Source organism: Aythya ferina (genome assembly GCF_964211825.1).
Source record: "Aythya ferina genome assembly, chromosome: 11".
NCBI lineage: Eukaryota > Metazoa > Chordata > Aves > Anseriformes > Anatidae > Aythya > Aythya ferina.
Window position 1 is genome coordinate 10619666 of NC_140307.1, and position 18583 is coordinate 10638248.

Genomic DNA, 18583 nt, shown 5'->3' on the forward strand with positions numbered 1-18583 from the left:
GGGCATGTCTGCTGAGATCCTTGCGTATCCTGGCTCACCAAATTTACTACATGAGATTTACTGCTTAGCTCAGTTCATACTTCACCTTTCTGGCAAGTGCTGGGCTTACTTACCTCGCATATGTCACACAGGATGTATGAACAGGCAATCCTATGAACTCTTTTTTTTTTTTTTTTCCAGGAATAAGGCTTAGAGCAAGTTATCACAGGTAAAACAATCAGCACAGCCTGGATCTGTTGGCTGTCCTCCCCGAGCGATTTCCAGTTCCTTCCCCATCACGCGGGGAGTACAAATCACAGACTTGAAAAAGGAGTTAACAGTGGTCACCTCAGGAAATACAGTGCTAGGAAAAGGTTCCTGCCACCAGCCAAATAATTAATCCTACCTTCAATTTTCTTCTTAATTGCTCCCAGATGAAAAAAAAAAAAAAAGCTCAGCTCTGGCTGCCGCTATTCATAGACAGCATACAGGCTGTGAGTTCACCTCACCTAATGCAAAGATACATTTCAACTTTATTTGAGCTGCAGATTCAAAGGAGGTCCTCCCTTTCTGGTTCATGAAGTACATGAACGTCTGATTAATGCATTTTATGCTAAAGCATGTAAGAGCTACGAAAGCAAACTGGAATTGTACATGTTGTTGGTCTTGCTCTACAACTTCTTAGCCTGTTCCATTGACATATCTGACATATTTTTAATGTCATATGAAGAAAGGTACTTCTCTGTCATCACAGTATGGATTTTGGTGCCTGCTGACCTATGTAGGCTATTATTAACTCACTAGAGCAATGGAAACATCTTATCACTAAGGGATGGTTGACATAGCTGGCCTCGGACAACCCTCTGAATTCCTTAAAAACAAACAAACAAACAAAAAAAAAAAACAACACACAGAACAGGAGAACAGGAAGCCTTATACTTTAAATTACTACAGATCATTATTTCTCTGAGTAGCATAGGTGAGAGGGAAGAGCAAAATAACACATTAGCCTACATGCAAAATAGGTGACAGCATCAGATCACTGCTAGGGATGATGAAATTTAACATAACTTGCCTTTAGACAGAGTTAAGAAGGAGAACCAATTTATGTTCATAATGAAAACTACCAGCATTAGGAAGGAGGCCTATCAGCAAGAATGCAAAGAACCACCTGAAATAGATCAGGAATTTTGTTTGCTTTACTGGCAAGTACTATTTAAAAGGCACTTTATAGAAGTTACACAAGTCATCTCAGAGCAGAAAAATCATTAATACTAGCTTAGTATTAAAATGGTAGCATTCAACATGATGTCTGAGGGAGACAGGAATTAGTCATACAATCTCTGAACCACTTTGCTTTCTTGGGAAGTGGAACAGATGCATTACTCATGGATAGGACCACGCAGGTGTGACAGGGTAAATTGTCTTTACCCCTGTTCTCTACATTGTACCTGCCTGTACATGTGTGCATGCAAAATATGCCAAAATTTGCTAGCTACACTAGGGGAAGCAACCATTTCAGTCAACTCTCTATGGCAAACAGAGTTGTTAGAGATTAAAATAGAACGGAGAAAGTAGATTGACTGGGGAGAAAGAAAACAAGAATTTGCCACAGAATAGCTCACCTACTATAGAATTATGAAAATTTCACTATTCTTAAATTCAGCTCATTAACAAAGAGCTACAGGTTCAGTTACGCTTTCATAGCCTGTCAGGACAAAGCACTATCATAACAGAGCTAGATAAGCGGGCAATTGCTCAAGAGTGCGCACTGACTGCAGCCCTCATCTCTGGGCCTAAGCAGCGTGACAGCATTCTAGAGACATCCACGGGCCGAAATCCTTATCAGAAGATAAAGTTCCCCACTAAAACTATGTGGGTAGTTTCTGTTTATTCTAGAAAAGTGCAAACAAAAAAAAATTTAACGGGGTTTATTTAGGCAAATGTTAAAGCAGCTAGTTACTGCCTGAAATAATACATAATGCTCATTTAGGCACTTCAAAAATTTCCACCCTCTGCTTCTGAGAGGAACAATCAGTTGTTTGAGCTACCCAGTCTTATTTTGTTGACTTCTCACAAAGGAAGTCTTACATAAAAATCAAGCTCTCCATCACAACCTGATGCTGACTGCTGAAATACTCTTTTAAACCAACTCTCCCATTAGCATTCAGCCATTTTATTATTAGCGGGTTTTAAAAGTCTCAACTACAGTTTTACATCCTTCTCCCTGGGTACTTATTTTAAAAATCATAGCTGGAGCTGTAAAACCTACACAATGCAATGTACTGTGTGAGAGCTTAAAATCATTCATCTTATCTTCAAGTCAATACTCAGGCTGCTGAAGTGCTCCATTTCACTGCAAAAATTACCAAAACCGCTACACCACTTCCAATCACACAACCCTTCACATGCACATTGCAGTAGTAATTAGGATATCTGTGCTTTTTTGTAGTTCTTAAGCACAGGCTTAATCTAGCTCTGGTCAGCTCTAATGCAAAAAGTTTCTCTCTAATCCTGCTCTTACCGGGCTGCCTCAGCAAGCCTGAGTCCCCAAGCCGAGCACTCAACTCAAAAATACAAAACTCTAATTGAGCACTTGTATGGACTTGAAATGCTGATTCACCAAGTTAGACTGTGTCAACTAAAAAGCAGAATCACCTGTGGGGACAAAAAAACTTTTTTCCTCCAGTAGGGAAAACTAAATGCATCCCAAGAAGAATTTGGAATGTAGACAGACATCCACTCCAAATGACTGCTCACTAACTGAAGGGACACTGAAGCAGTGCAGGTAGCTCCCCAGGATGTAGTTTACCATCTTAACCCTCTCACTTGTTTTTTGTTAGATGCACAGCAATAAAGTTATCCTCTACTTGAGCAGATGGAAGAAACTACAGTTTTTCCAGCTCTCCCACCAAATGTTGATGCAGAAGAGCAAGCTACCCAAAGAACCAAGCTACCTGCAACGTAACTATGTTAAGCATTGCAAATCTAAATAATCACACACAAATTACAAATATGATTTTTAGAGTATATTCTGAAAAGCAAGTAGCCTTTTTTTTTTTTTTCAGGTGGTAGGGGGAAGGAAAATAAGTGATATGGAAAAGATCAGAATACCACTTCCACTTCATAAATGTTTTCTGTTTAGTTTCTTTTTTTTCCAACATACTGGCTTCCAGTAAAACTCACCAATGTTGAGGGGCACGTGGCACAAAGCCATACCTATGCTGTCACATACTACACTGAGCTCCTTGCTGGCTGACTGAGGGAAAGGAGTGAAGGCAGACCAGAGTTCTAGAAAAACAGAAGCAAGAGTAAGTAAGTGGAAGTCCTGGCAACAGCAAAAACAAGATACATAGGAAAAAATCTTTGTTTTAACAGATGCAATTCCTAAAATTATACAGCAAAGGCTCAGTCAGAGAGGACAAGCAGAGCAAGTCACCACTCTGCTCTCCCACCCTTTCCCCAGACACGTGCCACTGCCCCTCACACCAGCAGTCACATACTGGTCCTTCGGAGAACTGATTTGTCTCCTAAACCAGCAATGTTATTTCCAGGAAAACAGCGAGTAGCTTTGACATCAGAATGAAATGATTCAGATGCAAAAACTAAGGCAGGGGAAAGGACCACATGGCCATGATCAGGGTGGGAACAAGGGAATTAGGACAGCCCCTTTGGCAGCAGTAAACTACTGGGCTAGCAAACAGCACGAGCTGATCTAAGCGTACTGTCAAGATAAAACAAAATAATCCCCCAAAGCACACGTACTCGAGGCATCCAAGAAAAGATCACAAACCTGTCATTCAAAAAGGCTTTCTTTTTAAGCAATGGCATGCTGATGTTCAGGAAGGAAAGGTAGCTAAGATGGTGTTTACTTCTTGGAGAGCTGCCAACAAAGCAAGAACGTATTGCCTAAGGTCACGCGTTAGGTGAGCAGATATCCCGCGTTTGAGAATAGCTTTCATTCTGATCTGGCACTGAAGACTTTCTTTTCTTAACTCATTGTATAATTAAAACCCAACTAACTAATACATTAATTAATCACAAAAGATTTTTCTTGTCCTACATACAAGCTCTTTATATGTGTCAGAAAAACTGTGAAAAATCCAGTAATGACACCCAGGAGAATAGTCAAAAAGACTAACTTTAACTTAGCAATGTTAATTTTTGTAGGTTCTCTCTGCAAAAAGAAGCAAAGAGCTGCTCTGAATCCCCCTCAGTCTCAGCTCAGCAAGCCCAGGGAGACTCAGTGCCTCATCAGCTTCTGTGAATAATCCTCCCCCTCTCTTCAAAGTCTACCTGTATCCTCCTGCAGATTGCCTGTCTGAATGTGATCCAAAAACATTTTTCTACAAATGAAAACAGGATTTTTCTCGAAGGCACAAGTTGTCTTGTATATTTCCTACACCAGGAAGGAAGCCCAGCTGTTTGTATCGTGTAGTCCAGCAAGGTGCTATGACTATATTCACACCAAACACTTCTCATAGTCCACACAACAGCAAGCACAACCACGCTGACGCATCCAAACAACGACTCATTTGTTAGCAGCAGAACAGTCACCTGTAACACTAGCTTGGGGCCGAAACTGGGACAAGAATGATTAGTGTTTTCTGTCCTATTTCCCTATATAACCAACCTAACAACACCACATCGTTCTATTAGTGCATCTGAAACAATTACAAAGAATTTCGCAGTGAAGAGTCCCCAGGTTCTACACACAGAGGTAGAAACGATGAAGAAAACTGCATGCAGACAAACTGTTTTTCCTATGGCTTGAAAACTCCAAAGGATTTTTCTGCATAAGAGTTTCATAAAAGAAAGAAAAAGTCAGGCAAATTGCTCAATGAAGCAAAGGCATAAATCCTCATCAAAAGCATTTCTGAAGTTGGAACAAATTAAAAGGACAAAGGTTAGTTAGGGGATACTTCACTTTTCAATGCCTCTGGCTGCAAGGCCAGTTTAGGAGGTTAATGTCCATCCCAGGCTGCACAACTTTGCTTAGTGCCTCTCACACAGGCCAAGGTACATGCCAGAAGGGCTGCCACATGGACTAGTGCACAGCGTAACCCCACAAACATTGTCAGCAGCACAGTTAAGAAGCCAGTAAACTACAGCTTGTGAAATTGGGAACAAACCTCTTCCAACTCGTTGAACATCCATCCAGAGGCATCACAACACCAGACAAGTCTAAGTTCCTTGAAAGTTGTCTAGGATATTTGTCAGCTTTGGTATCAGTGATTTACTCCTTCCCTAGCATGAGATTACTACTATGAGCAGGAATTCCTCCAAAATAAATCACAAGCTTTTTGGGCTGAGACTCACCCCCAGCCAGAAAGGTTTCCAGTGCTTTCAGTTACATGTTGTTTTTTTTTTTTTTTAAATTTGCTGTGGAAACTACCATTTGGACAGCACTGCAGTCAGGGAACCGACGACAAACTGGCAATACTCTGTAATTTAAAACCTCGTTAACTGCATCCTCTTTTGTAGATTAACTAATTTTTATAATTGAAGAGAAAGTTGATTAACAGTTCTGCAATTACACAACTAGTATTTTTAGGCTCCAATCATGTCTCACTTAAGCACATAACAACCTACTCAGGTGATTGAAGTTATGCCCAACTACGCATTTGCATGATCACAGCAGCCACTGGGACAGGCTTTGAAAGGAAGCTGAGCATTTTCAGACCGGCTCTAGCCACAAACTACTATACTGGATTGAGCTTACTACACAAAGCTAATTAGACATGCAGTTTTAATTACGCGGTACATCAACATGACCGCCTTTGAACTTGGTCACACGGCTGCCGTGCTGAGCTTTATCGAACACAGCAGAATGCAGCTCCGCTCTCTCCTACCCCAAATGAATTGGTTCAACTTTTTCAGAAAGTTAAACAGGGATGGGAATAGCCCTAAGAAAAACAAGTAAATAGCATGTTAAGATCATGAAGAAAAAAAAAAAATCTAGAAATATTTTGTTTTATGAGACAGGTTACCAGCAGTGGATCATTTGCCAATAGAATAAACTTGATGGGAGGGGGAGGAGGAGTCATACCCATCTCGATGGGGGCTCAGTTCACAAAGAAAAACTACAGCACAGTGGATCTGTGAAAAAAGGTTACTTTACTCATATTTGGTAGAATGCGTTCAAAAAGCAAGGTAAAGAAAAACGTCCTCTCTAAACCAGAATGTAGATACATAACTATGCCAGCATAGCTACCACATGCCTACAGTACAATTAGACAAGGTCTGCAGTGCAATTTGGTTTGTATTTTGAAGAGGCTACAGAACCTGACTCGTGATGGCACAGCTCCATCCATGGCAGCACACAAGGCTGTAACATTTAGAAAACACTCATGAAGAGTAAGTGACACACTGACTAATCGGACACTTACTAATGTGATGGCACAGATCAACTCTCAAACATCTCAGAGCAAGCTTCCGCAGCAAATTCACAGCTGATGTCAAGTTTGGGGTGTCACGTCCCATCTTTCTAAGACTCTGAACATGATCCAACTGTCTCATACCAACACTAGCATTTATGCAGTCACGTGGAGAGCCGATTCAGGGAAATGACCAGCAAAACAATTAATCCTCAAAGGAAGAAAAAAAAAAGGAAGTGATTAGATTACATTTTTATTCATTCAGATCCTTGAAACAGCTGAGCAACTGAGCGGAGTGAAGCACAAAGGGAGGGGTGCAAGGGTGACAGCCTAGGCTTAGCTGGGGTTATACTGGGCTACAACCACACCTTTCAGATGACTTTTGACAGATCTGGGAGTGGCTATTAAAGATGTTATGGTCCTGACCATCAACTTTGCTCGTATCTGAAGTTATTACCCTGTAACACACGTCCGCACCTCGGGTACTCTAAGTCAGCCTTGGGAAATAAACTGTCAACGAAGTGAGTAATCATGGAAAGACCTGGACTGTTAACTTATACTACTTCTAAAGGTGCCCTGAGTCTATACATTCTTAGGCAGTTAAGTGCTTCTGAAATAAAGCATTCCTAACAGATCAACTAAAAACTCATTTACAGAAGGGATAAGTTTAAATGTTTAAATTTTTTTAGTTTGTCATGTCTGCATTTCATAAAAATTGGTTAGCATTTTTGCAGTATTAAGATTAGGAGGAGGAAAATTCAGCAGATACTAGGATTAAGAACTGTCAAACATGGACATCCAACACAGTGGACTATGAAGTGAAAACACTGTTTCTGTTCTTAGCAAAGGTGACAAGAATCAAGTAGATAAGATTAAGAAAATAAGCACCTGTCTACAGAGAGAGAAGTGGGAACGATGCATGAAACAAAGGCTAGTATCCAATTGCAACAGCCATTGTGTTACGACTGACTAAGCTGTAACCCACACTTTCCCAAGCCTTGAAGCTTACAGAGTTATGTTATGGTGAAAGACAGAATTAGATTAAATTAATTTATAGCTGTAACTGAGAAAGTATTCTCAATCAGGAATGTACTGGTGCACAAGGGAGTATGTATATTGTAGTACCACTGCCCAGGCTGCCAAAGACCTTGAAACAACTCCAAAGATGTCAAATCCAGAGAGGGGCCTCCCCTGCCTTACACACACACTCACATCCACAAGTGCCAGCCACATCAAGGGGTTTCTGCAACCCAGGGCTTCTGCAGCCTGCGGCACCAGCGCCGGGTTAACGATGACTTCGGAGCTCTGCGACCCGCAGCCCCGGGGCCCTGCCAGCTGCCATCAGGACCCTGGTCACCCCTGCTGCAAGACAAGCTCGGGTGCAAGGTGTTTTTCCTTTAGGGAGGAAGAAAAGCAAGAAAGCAAGAAAAGAGGAGGTAACCCATATGATGGAGGATGCATCAAAGTCACATATCTGGGAACTCTTCCAGCTGTTGGAAGAGATTAAAAGGAGCTTCAATGTCACTCAGCAGCTGCAGGGTAGCTGGGAGCTCCTTTGTCATTTCCGAAGTTCAGTGTTCAGAATAGTCAATTCTTGTTTAGTTGGCCAGCATGTTTTAACTGAGTTCAGATCTTTCAGAAAATACATCCAAGAACTGTTAAGAATACATTTTAGAACTGTTAATCCCACATCTGAGCATGTTTTACATCGGGTTCAAATGTCACTCTCAAAAGAAGGGAGACAACTTCAAAAGAAGACAAGCAGTAGTGCTGGCTTAGAGATAAGAAATGGCTCTTGAGGAAGAGCTTCAAAAACGATTCCATATTTCCCCTCTAAACCAAACATGCCACTGAGCATATCTTTTCTAGGTCTGTTACTTTTATAGTTTGCTTCAAAGTGTGAAGTCCTGAGTTGCTATTATACGTGTTAGCAGTGAGTCTAGACATTGATAAAATTCACAAGTGTAATTTTCAGACGTAGACAAAGTACATGCATACATCTACCCGTACTCTTTGTATATATTAGACAATTGCCAAATCACTCTTTGCAAAACATATTATGTGCATTTGAACAAAATAAATACTGTTAATAATGTTAAATAACCCGTAACTTTGATCTGACTTTACTGAAACAATTTTTAAGGACATGATGTGCATTATTTCAGTATTTGTTTTGGAAAAAAAAAAAAATCCCAGAATTAAGGTTTAATCCAAACCCACCACCTCAGCAACATCTGAATTTTCTTCTAGGTAAGGGGGAAAATGCCTAACTTGGTTTATAGGTGCAATCAGTTCTAACGTGCTATCTGGTTGTTACCATACTTTCCATTCTCCTCAGCAATCAACGACTTCATTTGTCTTACAGACTTTTCCTGCAACGTCTTCATATCATATGTTGTCAAAGCACTTTTCACATTTAAGTATTCTAGTCCTTGAATATGACAGCTTTTTGGAAATATCAGCACCACAGTCAGCAACACAGCTAGCGTTCTACCTGGATCTCCCATACATTTAAAACACTTTTTCCCCCCATGTCTTGGGAAGCAAGAAAAGGATACTGTTACAGGTAACTGAACAGTGCTTACTGATCAGTTTCTGTCTTGATTTTCTTTTTCATTATCCCATCAGGCGTGCACTGCCCTCTCCTTGGAAAGAACAGAGAGGCAAGAAATTTCCTCTGCTTGCCTAACAGCTATTAGACAACCTGCATCTCCTACTGCTGTGCATGAATTAGAGCAGCTGGGGAAAACAAACAAAAATTCGAGCAGCACCGTGGCTCCAGCAAAGCTGCTAATTAAAGAAAGTAGCTTGCACCCCTGCTTCAAACAGCTTGCATCCACTTTACACATTAGTCAAAATATAGGTGTAAAGAAGGCTGGGAAACAAACAAACCAAACCCATAACCCTACCATTCGTCAAACAAACAAACAGGCTACCCTCAATCAGTGCAACAGCTGGGATGAAGTTCAGTCTCCGAACCGCCACTGCCAGGCCTGTGGCCCCATCCAGAGAGATGAGAGGTTTGAAGTTCCAGGAGGAGCTACCAGGAGGTTGCAGCCTGCCTCTTGTCCCGCACCACAGCTGCGATTCCCACCTAATCCCATGGTGAGCCACATCAGGGAGCCAGGATGGCTGATACACAGGTATGGGGGGAATTACTTTTTTTTTTTTTTTTGCTCTTTTGTCAGGTAAACTTCGTATTGTTTTAAATACAAATACATCTACAATTTAAGTGAAAGAAAAGCTGAGCTTAGTGTAATAAAAATAACAGAATCCAAGAATTAGATAGATCAATGTCAAGATAGGTTGGATCATGACATATTAACATGACGCCATTACCTGCACACTCTAATTATCTGAGCAAAAAAAATAGGATTAAGCCAAGTGAACTCTTCCCTTTTAACTTTCATTAGAGGGGAAAAGGGGAAATGACCTTTAATCAAGAGAGTAACATTTACTCTGACTTCGTTATTACTTTCTGATGATCAGTCAAGCTATTAAAAAAGCATGCCTTTACTTAAACACACAAATTCAGAAAAAAGCAATATTACAAGATCAATGGTACTATAGTTGCTTCCAAACAGAGACAACCTTAAATGAAGAAACAACTTCAAGACAAAACACCAAGAGTGTTTTCTCTGCCAGTGTTTGAAATTTGAATGTCAGTAGAAAAGAATCTTCAGAATCCTGTAATAAAGAGCTGCTATTTCTATTCCTCTGCTCTCCAACTGGTTTAGCAAAAGAAGAAACAAAAAATCCACCTTAATGTAATCTGTTATGTTAGCTGGAGGATGAAGCTCAGCAAGTAATTTTTCCCCTTCTTTCCCTATCCCTAAATCAATTGAACAAGTCCAGAGATCTCTCCTAAGCACAAATGAACAGCACAATCCAATTGCTAAATTCTGCATAGAAATCATGCTCCTTTAAAGACTGCAAAAGCAACTGACCAGGAAAAAGCAGAGTAACAAGATCGCAGAGCATACAATGGAGGAGAAAGAATGTGGGGCCAGGGAATGTGAAGAAAGTAACAAACTCCTTTAGAGTTTGTGCACAGGTCAGGCAGTCCCACCCACTAGTTTCTGGGCTAATTGTGGAGCATACAAATCCGTTTGTCAAGGGCCACCACTACTTGACAGCATCGGAGGTAAGAAGCAACGTTATCTTTACTGACCATAAACCTGTCTTATCCAAATACACACGTGGCAGGAGATTATTCAATAATCTATTTGTTGAAAAGCCAGCTGGGATTTCAACCAGCGAGGCAAAAACGCACCAAGTAGCTCTTTTACTTGATGGTTTAAAAACTCCTGGCATCAGTATTTGTGAAGTTTACACAATGCTGAATATTTTGACTGCTTAGGGGGAAAAAATGCAAGAAAGCTAAAGTGGTTTCTAATAAACCAAATGAGACAATCAAGGACTGACTCATCAGATGACAGAAATTGAACCTTTTTTTTCTTTTTTTAAGAGAGGTTTGGAAATCAATTATTTAAAATGTCAAGCAGTTCACCTACTCAGTCTCCTTGAGAACGAATTATTCAGATTAGAAACAAGAAACATGACCTCAAAGGTAACAATTCTGGAAAATGTACACGTTATTTTACTGCCTGGTTGCCTTTCAAGAAGTGGAACAAAAAATAGAACTTATGTTACCTCTTTCAGCAAATTAATATGGCACACACTATCACAGCCAAAGTAGACACAGTTAAAAGAAAAGAGATTCCAAAGGAAATAAATGTCTGTTAAAAAAAGAAGTTGAAGATACATTTTTCAGGTTAAGTATATAATTTCATTCTCTTGATTTTTCAGAGCCAAGCCACAATTTCAAAATCCAACCCCAAGCCTTTAAAGTCTGGAACTTTGGGCTTGTTTTGACAAGATGCTGACATTATCAGAAGTTTCGAAGTGTCACTGCTAGTATAACTAGGTATTAAGCTCCTAATTAGGCTAATCAGGGTCTTTCTGGGGAAAAAAAAAATCAACTTACTATGCAAAATTCTGTCAAGCACAGAAGTTGTAGACCATAAAAGCATCTCCCTTCCCTTCACACAAACCTTTTGACGAGTCGTCTTCCAGATTTATTTACATCATTACAGGTGTAAAATTGGCAAACCAATATGGTCAAACCCAGCCTAAGTTATGTAAATTCAAAATAACATTGGTTTGTTTAGAAAATACTCCACTGCCATGACTGTCCACAAGAAGCAAACCATTAACAGAAACGGATCTCATGGAGGGACATAAAAGAGAAGCAGGAAAAGTTCTAGGCTCAAAGCAAAACTTCCAGGAAAGGGAGGCACAGCAAACGGTGAAGATAACCATGAAAAAAGCAGAGGAGTTTGGATGCTGAAGTCTATCATCAGCGCAGCAGAGAAAGCAGGGCTGACATGATAACACAGAAAGGTGAAGGCAGCAAGACAATAGCTACAAAAATCATTGAGGGACATGAAAAGGAACAGAAGGTTAAGATACAATAGAGTACCTTTATCCAACAGATAACTTGGAGGATGACCTGACAGAATATATGTAAAAATAAGTGATAACTGTTAAAAGTAAGGTTTCATTTCGATGTACCTTCAGATGCTTCTATTTGTATGGCAAGTGAAAATTACCCTTCCAAGAACACAAACAAAAATCGAAGTAAAATACCAGGAAACTTAGGTAGAAATTGTCCAAGAACAGCCTAAACCGTTTCACATGTGCAAATGGTTTTTCCCCCACTTTAAATAGCAAAGTCAAGAATGGCATCATACCAGAAGGTATGAAGGATGATCTAGCAGACACTTATCACCACACGCATTAAAAAAAAAAAAAAAAAAGACTGAACTCTCAGAACTGCCACACTGAACAACCCTCTCTTTAGAAAAAATCCTGATTTAATGTTGGACACTATCCAGCAGTTCTTAAAAACTGTGAAATGTCATGGAGCAGCAGGGAAATTTAGTAAAATGGACTTGCATAGAATGTTCTACAACAGGTCGTGTGCCTGAGCTGAATAAAGAGTAATTACAAAATACCACGCGGTATCTGTTATGACAGATTTGAACATTTCTAGGTCATGAGCACTAACACAACAGCAGAACCAAACTCAAAAATAAAAAATCCCTCTGCTGAGAAGAGCAAGTACCAATCAAGTGGAAGACACCAAGTACTGTTCCAAGTAAAAATGGAAGGCTGCTCTTTCAGCTTCTTCCTAAGAGTTTTGGATCTGCAGATTCTAGAAAAAAAAAAAAAAAAAAAAAACACATTTCTGTACAGTTGACAAATGTAATAAAAAAATGATTCATAGGTGTGAATCCATGTGGTTTTGAACAATACACTGCAAAATAAAACATCACTTTATGTAAAGCTAAATAAAGCGCCTGACTAGAAGTTGGAGCAGCCTGCAGAAATCCAGGGCTTCACACTCCATGCTGAGATTCTCAAAATGATTTGAAAGCGCATTGGTTCACTCTAAAGTCTGTAAAGAATTAATCTTTCGATTAAGAAATAAACTTATAGGGACAAAGAACCGATTAGCAGCCAGGAAAAGAGCTGGAATTAAAACCGTTTCCTTTGCAAAGGTTCATATGCTTCTTTGTAAGGGTTTACACTCCCCGCCGTACACGACAACGGGGAGAAATTTTAAAAATTAAATGGTCGGGAAGACTGAAACGGAGGAATGGCTGCACCCCCAGAGAAGTGGCAGGTCTGCTATACGAATTCCCTTCGCCAAAAACGCCGTGAAGGGTCGAGACAACGCTGAGGGGTGGAACGAAAGGCGGTGTCCCAGCGGAAAGGGCAGCCGCGGTGCCGGCTGTGTGGAGGAAAAGGGGCGAGGGGGGGAGGCCGGGCCGGGCTGAGGGCAGCAGCAGGGCGGCGCTGCCTCGCCCCGCGGGCACCTCACGAGGAGCCCCGGAGGCGGCGGAGGGAGCCTCGGCCCGGCGAACGGGGGACCCCGAGGGAGGGCGAGGCCGGGAGGTGCCGGCCCAGCGAGGGGCCGGGGGAGCTGGGGCCGGGGCCGGGGCAGGACCCTCACCATTCTCCTCAGGGCCGGGCTGGGTCTCGGCGCCGACTCTGGCTCCCCTCGCGCCGGGCGGCTCCCGCTCGTGGTTCGGCGTCGGCGGTGGCGGGGCCTGTCTCCATCTATCGGGGCTGAGCTCGGCGGCTGCGGGGGGCTGAGCGGAGAGGAGCCGGGCGAGGACGACGCTCCCGAGCCGGAGGGGAGAGGGGGGCGAGGGGGACGGCGCTGCCTCGGCTCCGCACCGGGACCCAGCGCTGGCGGCGGCCTTGGCCCGGCGGCTCTTTCTCATAATTGTGCGACTCGGCCGGCGGAGAGCCGCGGCGCTGCCGCGTCAGCGCGCACCGCCCCCGGGAGGAGGGGGCCGCCGGGGCGCTGCCCCTGCTCACGGCCGCCCTCGGGGCGGGACGGGACGGGACGGGACGGGACTGGTGGGGGCGCCCGGGCCTCCCCGGTGTGCTGAGGGAAGGGGAGGCCGGAACGGCGGCGGGGGCCGCTCGCGAGGCATCGCCAGCGCCACGTTAGGAACCAACCAGGCTGACCGGAGGCGCGCTTCCAAGGGAGGAGGAGTGCTGCTCCAGAAAGCCAGGCACCTTTTTAAGCCTTTTTTTTTTAATTTTATTTTAAAATAAATAAATAAATAAATGCAAACCTGCCCGCGTTAGAATCTGTCTTTTAAACTTCAACGCCTCTTGTGACTCAGGCTGAGGAGGGCGCCTTTTGGCGGGAAGAGGCGGGCTGCGCCGGGCCCAGCCCGGGTTACTGAAAAAAAAAAATCTACAATAATTCCCCAGAGCCATTTCATCATTGATCTTTCACCACAAATCTCTCTTCTGAAATCATGTCTGATACCACCTTTCACCACCATTTACTTTATTTAGGACATAGTTATTTAATGCTGTTTTCTTTCACACTTAAACCTGGGTCAAAGGTCCTGACACCATTTCTGCAATACTGTAGCCTCACCTAAGAGTTCATTTCATACACGCTCAAGCAGAAGGCACAAATTTGTTTAAAGTACCATGGCACTTGGATTTTCAGTGTCAGAACTTACTTGCCCCTGCTGTGGTGATTTTATGCTGAATCTGGCCTTCCTCATCTCCTCTTGCTGGCAAAAAGTCGGCATTAACTCTGCATAGCATTTGGTTAAGGGGATAGAAGTGCAAGCCTGCGCTCACACCTGAGCCATCGGTTGTCGTCACGGGTCACCAAGCTCTGCCCACGCTCACAGCCCAAAATCAGTCAGGCTCAGCGTGACAGAAACTGTCGCTGAGAGTCTCAGCTTCAGCACCCTGCAGATTTACTAGACCAGCTCAAATGATTAGAGGAGGACGACCTAAATCAAACCAAGCATTAACAAAAGCAGCAGAACTGGAAGCTAGATGGCAGCTGTTGTCAGCTTTACTTGTGGTCTGTTTGATGGATGCACCCATACAGGTACATTCCTATCAATGCAATTCAACATCAACAACAATGGAGCAACCGTGCCAAACTTTTTACACATACACACATGAAACTGAATAACAAAATTTAACCTGATATGAACCAAATACTATGAAATACAAGTTTTAATATATAATAATGAAATTAATCTAAACTGAAGATATAAAGAAATTAAACATCCTTGCATTATCAGCCATTTAACAGGGTAAGTCTGGCAGTAAATTCCATCAGCAGAACCCATTTGCTGCAAACAATAGGTGCAAATTTGAGAAAACCCTCACAACCAGAGGCATTCAGCTCCACCTTACGGTGTTGCTGCAGGGGAGTTCCTAATGCTTGCTTTTAGTTAACTTCAGAAGAATTCGTGGTATCTTACACAGGTATGAAGATTAGGCTCCTAGGACTCTTAATTTTCCTGGAATAGGAAAATTAAGTGTTTCCAAGGGACAATTCAGGACACTTAACTTAGTTCTGAATACAAATTTTCACAAAAACAGGTTAAATTTACTCTTACTGGAGAAGAAATCCAAAGCCTGCTGATCTGCAGCCACTTGTTCCCACCCAGATTCCCATGTGCCAGTGCTTGTCCTCCTTACCAAGCTGCAACAGGAGCAGCAGTGAAAGCCCAGCAAGATTTGCTGGAGGTGGTTCAAAAACTTTCCAAAGGAAAGCAAATGGGGGACTTATGAGTTCTTCAGCTAACACTGTGAAGCTCTTCTGATAATCTGCCACAATCCTGCTTCTTCCCTTCCTCTTTTTTCCTAATTAATTTAAACCTCTTTGTAACTCAAATGCAATTTATGAGCAAGTTCTTTAATGACTAGGTCCTCCCTACAGACATACTGGACTATACTGACTTGCTTTTCATGGTTATCACATTGGCCTCTAGGTTTAATATTTGTAAATTCAAGAGCTAGAAGGAGCAAGGAAATTCAGAAAAAGTATCTAGAGGCCAGCCTAGACACAATGTGAGACTTCTCTTGTACAAGCTGTTGTTTTAGGAGAACATGCTTGAGGTGAGGAATTTTCCATGCCTTTTTTTCCTGTTGATCCTGCAAAACTGAAAAGAGATTGACATAAAATTGTTTGAGAGTTAAACTGCTTGTGATAAGCTCAGATGGAGAGACAGCACATTGTTTCACTGGAACGGTTCATGAAGAAAAAGGGAAAATGAGTCATCAACATCCTCTCTGCCTCACTGTCTGGCAAAGAGTGTCAGCCTTCAGAAAGAACGTTGTGAAGGGGGGCAGGACATAGCACTACAGTGAAATAAATCTCTGTGACCTGGAACTGATGGCACATGGCATAAGGAAGTCACCTTACATCCTTGTATTACGTTGTTCAATCATACTGAACATGACGTGATTTGACCCTAAGCTAGCAGCGTTAGTCATCCGGGAGGAGTGAATTATGGCACATTCAGATGTTCAGTCTTGTTTTCATCACTGAACCTCAACCTCAGAGGGCTAAGCAATAGGATAAATATTTGATATATACTTGTGATCCTAAGTTTTACCTTCCAACCACACTAATAGTCAGCCTAGAATCCCCCTAATATCCTCTTCCAAATGAAGAGTTGACAGCTATGAATTAGAAGGCAACAATGAAGCATTATTTCAAATTAATCATATTCAAAGACATTTAACCTGAAACTATCTTCTGTTATCTAAAATAGCATATAACTGGTCTAAACAAAACTGTGGTTTTGCTATGTGGTTCCTGTATCTACTTTGTATACCTCTAAGCAAAGTATTAATCTGTCACTGACACTTTACGTTCGGCAATTATCTGTTAAGTAATCATCACCAGAACTAGTAAAATTTGCATTAAACCAGCTGTAACTTGATCTCACTGCAATAAGCGCTAAAGGATAAGAAAATTTCTTTAAGGAAACCCTTATCTCAATATTGCAATATCCAGCAGCCAGAAGAAGCTGTTTGAAAGCTCTTTCACCCTCAGGTAGATGAACTGAGTTGTGCACAGAAAGAAAAAGATTAAAATACTTCTTTTCTCACAGAGAGGAATGCTATGAGTAACCATGAAATAAAAGAAATTGGTTTTGATTTTTTTTTTGACTCATAAGGTTTCCCAGAGATGCAACCTACTACTCTGCAGCTGCTCTTTTAAATATGCACTGGGATTCATATAGTTAAATCAGATGTAAATGCCAACTGATAAGGAGATCTAGTTAATATCCTACTCATGGTCAAACAGATTCTGTGCAGAAACATTATTCCCCCCATACTGAAGTCACCTATGGCAGAAAAGCAGTATTATTGTTCCACTTTTCTTTAAGAATGGTGAATCTCCCCAAACCCATATTTAGTCTTTCCCCCCCAGGTTTGTCTGCTTCTCATACATCTAGGTAAACCAACTGTCTACGTATAGCTAAGGTGACAACACACCAGTTTATATTCTGACTGTTCCTCTTCTGTGAGCATGAAGACACTTCCTTTATCAACATTAAAGATTGTCAAGTAAGGCAAAAAAAAAAGTGTATGATGACCCAGAATAATGGGATCTGCAAGTCCTCCCTGTTATCTGTGAAGGAGTTTTCTAGTACCAGAGTTACTGATGTTTTTGTGAAAACATTTTGCCCAATACATCTCAGATAATTCACCAAATAACATTGCAAACGTCGAACTTCTTGGGGATTCAAAATGGGATGAATGAGAAGTAAGTTATCATTATTAATCATACGACTTAGGAAATATAACCTAACAGAAAGAACATTGTTTCTGTTGAAGACAGAGAAGATAAAACTCTAAAAGCATGTAACTGCACAGTCTTAAAACTGTTTAGAAATTATAATCACTTTGTTGGTGTGTGTTATACTCAAGAGTTACACAACATCTTCTCAGGAGGTTCCATAGTTTCATTAATCTTTTTGCAGTATACCAAAGATCCTAAAATCCTGTTTTAAAAGTAATGAGTTTGAACAACGTGTAAGCTTTTACATCTGAGAAGATATGTATTTCCTCAAAGGAACAAGTACTTTAGCTGCAAACATTCAAGAAACAGGTCATAAAAATCTACTGAAATTTCAAGACGCATCTGGAAAAAAATTAGTATGCCAAATTAACTTTTTACAAAATCAAAAAACAAATTATCCCCTGTAACTGATTTAGGTTCCAATTTCACAAGCAATTTATGTATGATTTAAGTCACAGTAACAGAACTGCTCATGTATTAAAAAATGGCAAAACAGTGTTGAGATCTTTCTGTGCAAAGGGAGTAATTATAAGGAGCACGGAGATAGCATGTCTTTAGACAGTAAAGAGCTCTGACAGGGTATCACCCAAAGGCCACCTGTGCAGTTCTCTTACATTTTAAGAGATCACCCATCACAAAAGCATGAGGGTGTTTTCCACATATCTAGTGTGTTAACTCCAGAGCATTATTTCACTTTCAAAGTCAGCCATTTACTTTGCAATGCAGATGCAAGCAAAGCTATGTGAGGCTATTTAGTTTTACAGTGCCTCCCCATTTTTTCTGGGACTGGCAAAGTATCGCCAACACTAGGAAAGGATTGCAGAGTGGTTTTTCTGATGGCAATGCAGAGGGCCCCATGACCTACCACTCCAAGCTCAGAGTGCAGAACCAGTAACTCAACTTCAGCTTCATGGCTTGTCACATCCAAATTAGGCAAATGAGGGTGTGGGTTATCCAGTTTAGAAATCTGCATTAAAGATATTCCATATTAATAGGAAGACATATTCACACTGATTAGCTAATTAAGGTTGAGTACATATTGCAGTTCTGAGCAAGTGATTCTTCCGTATAC

At 41.5% G+C, this 18583-nt stretch overlaps 1 protein-coding gene across 2 annotated transcripts in view; it reads right to left on the reverse strand.

Annotated features, from left to right (window-relative positions):
* TRPM7 (transient receptor potential cation channel subfamily M member 7) overlaps window positions 1-13508 on the reverse strand; it is a 54034-nt gene extending 40526 nt beyond the window's left edge. For both annotated transcript variants that reach the window (XM_084531931.1, XM_084531930.1), the window contains exon 1: window positions 13375-13508. In XM_084531931.1, the coding sequence (XP_084388057.1) occupies window positions 13375-13377 (3 nt within the window). In that variant the 5' untranslated portion in view covers window positions 13378-13508. The remainder of the gene's footprint in view (window positions 1-13374) is intronic.
* Window positions 13509-18583: the final 5075 nt, after the last annotated feature.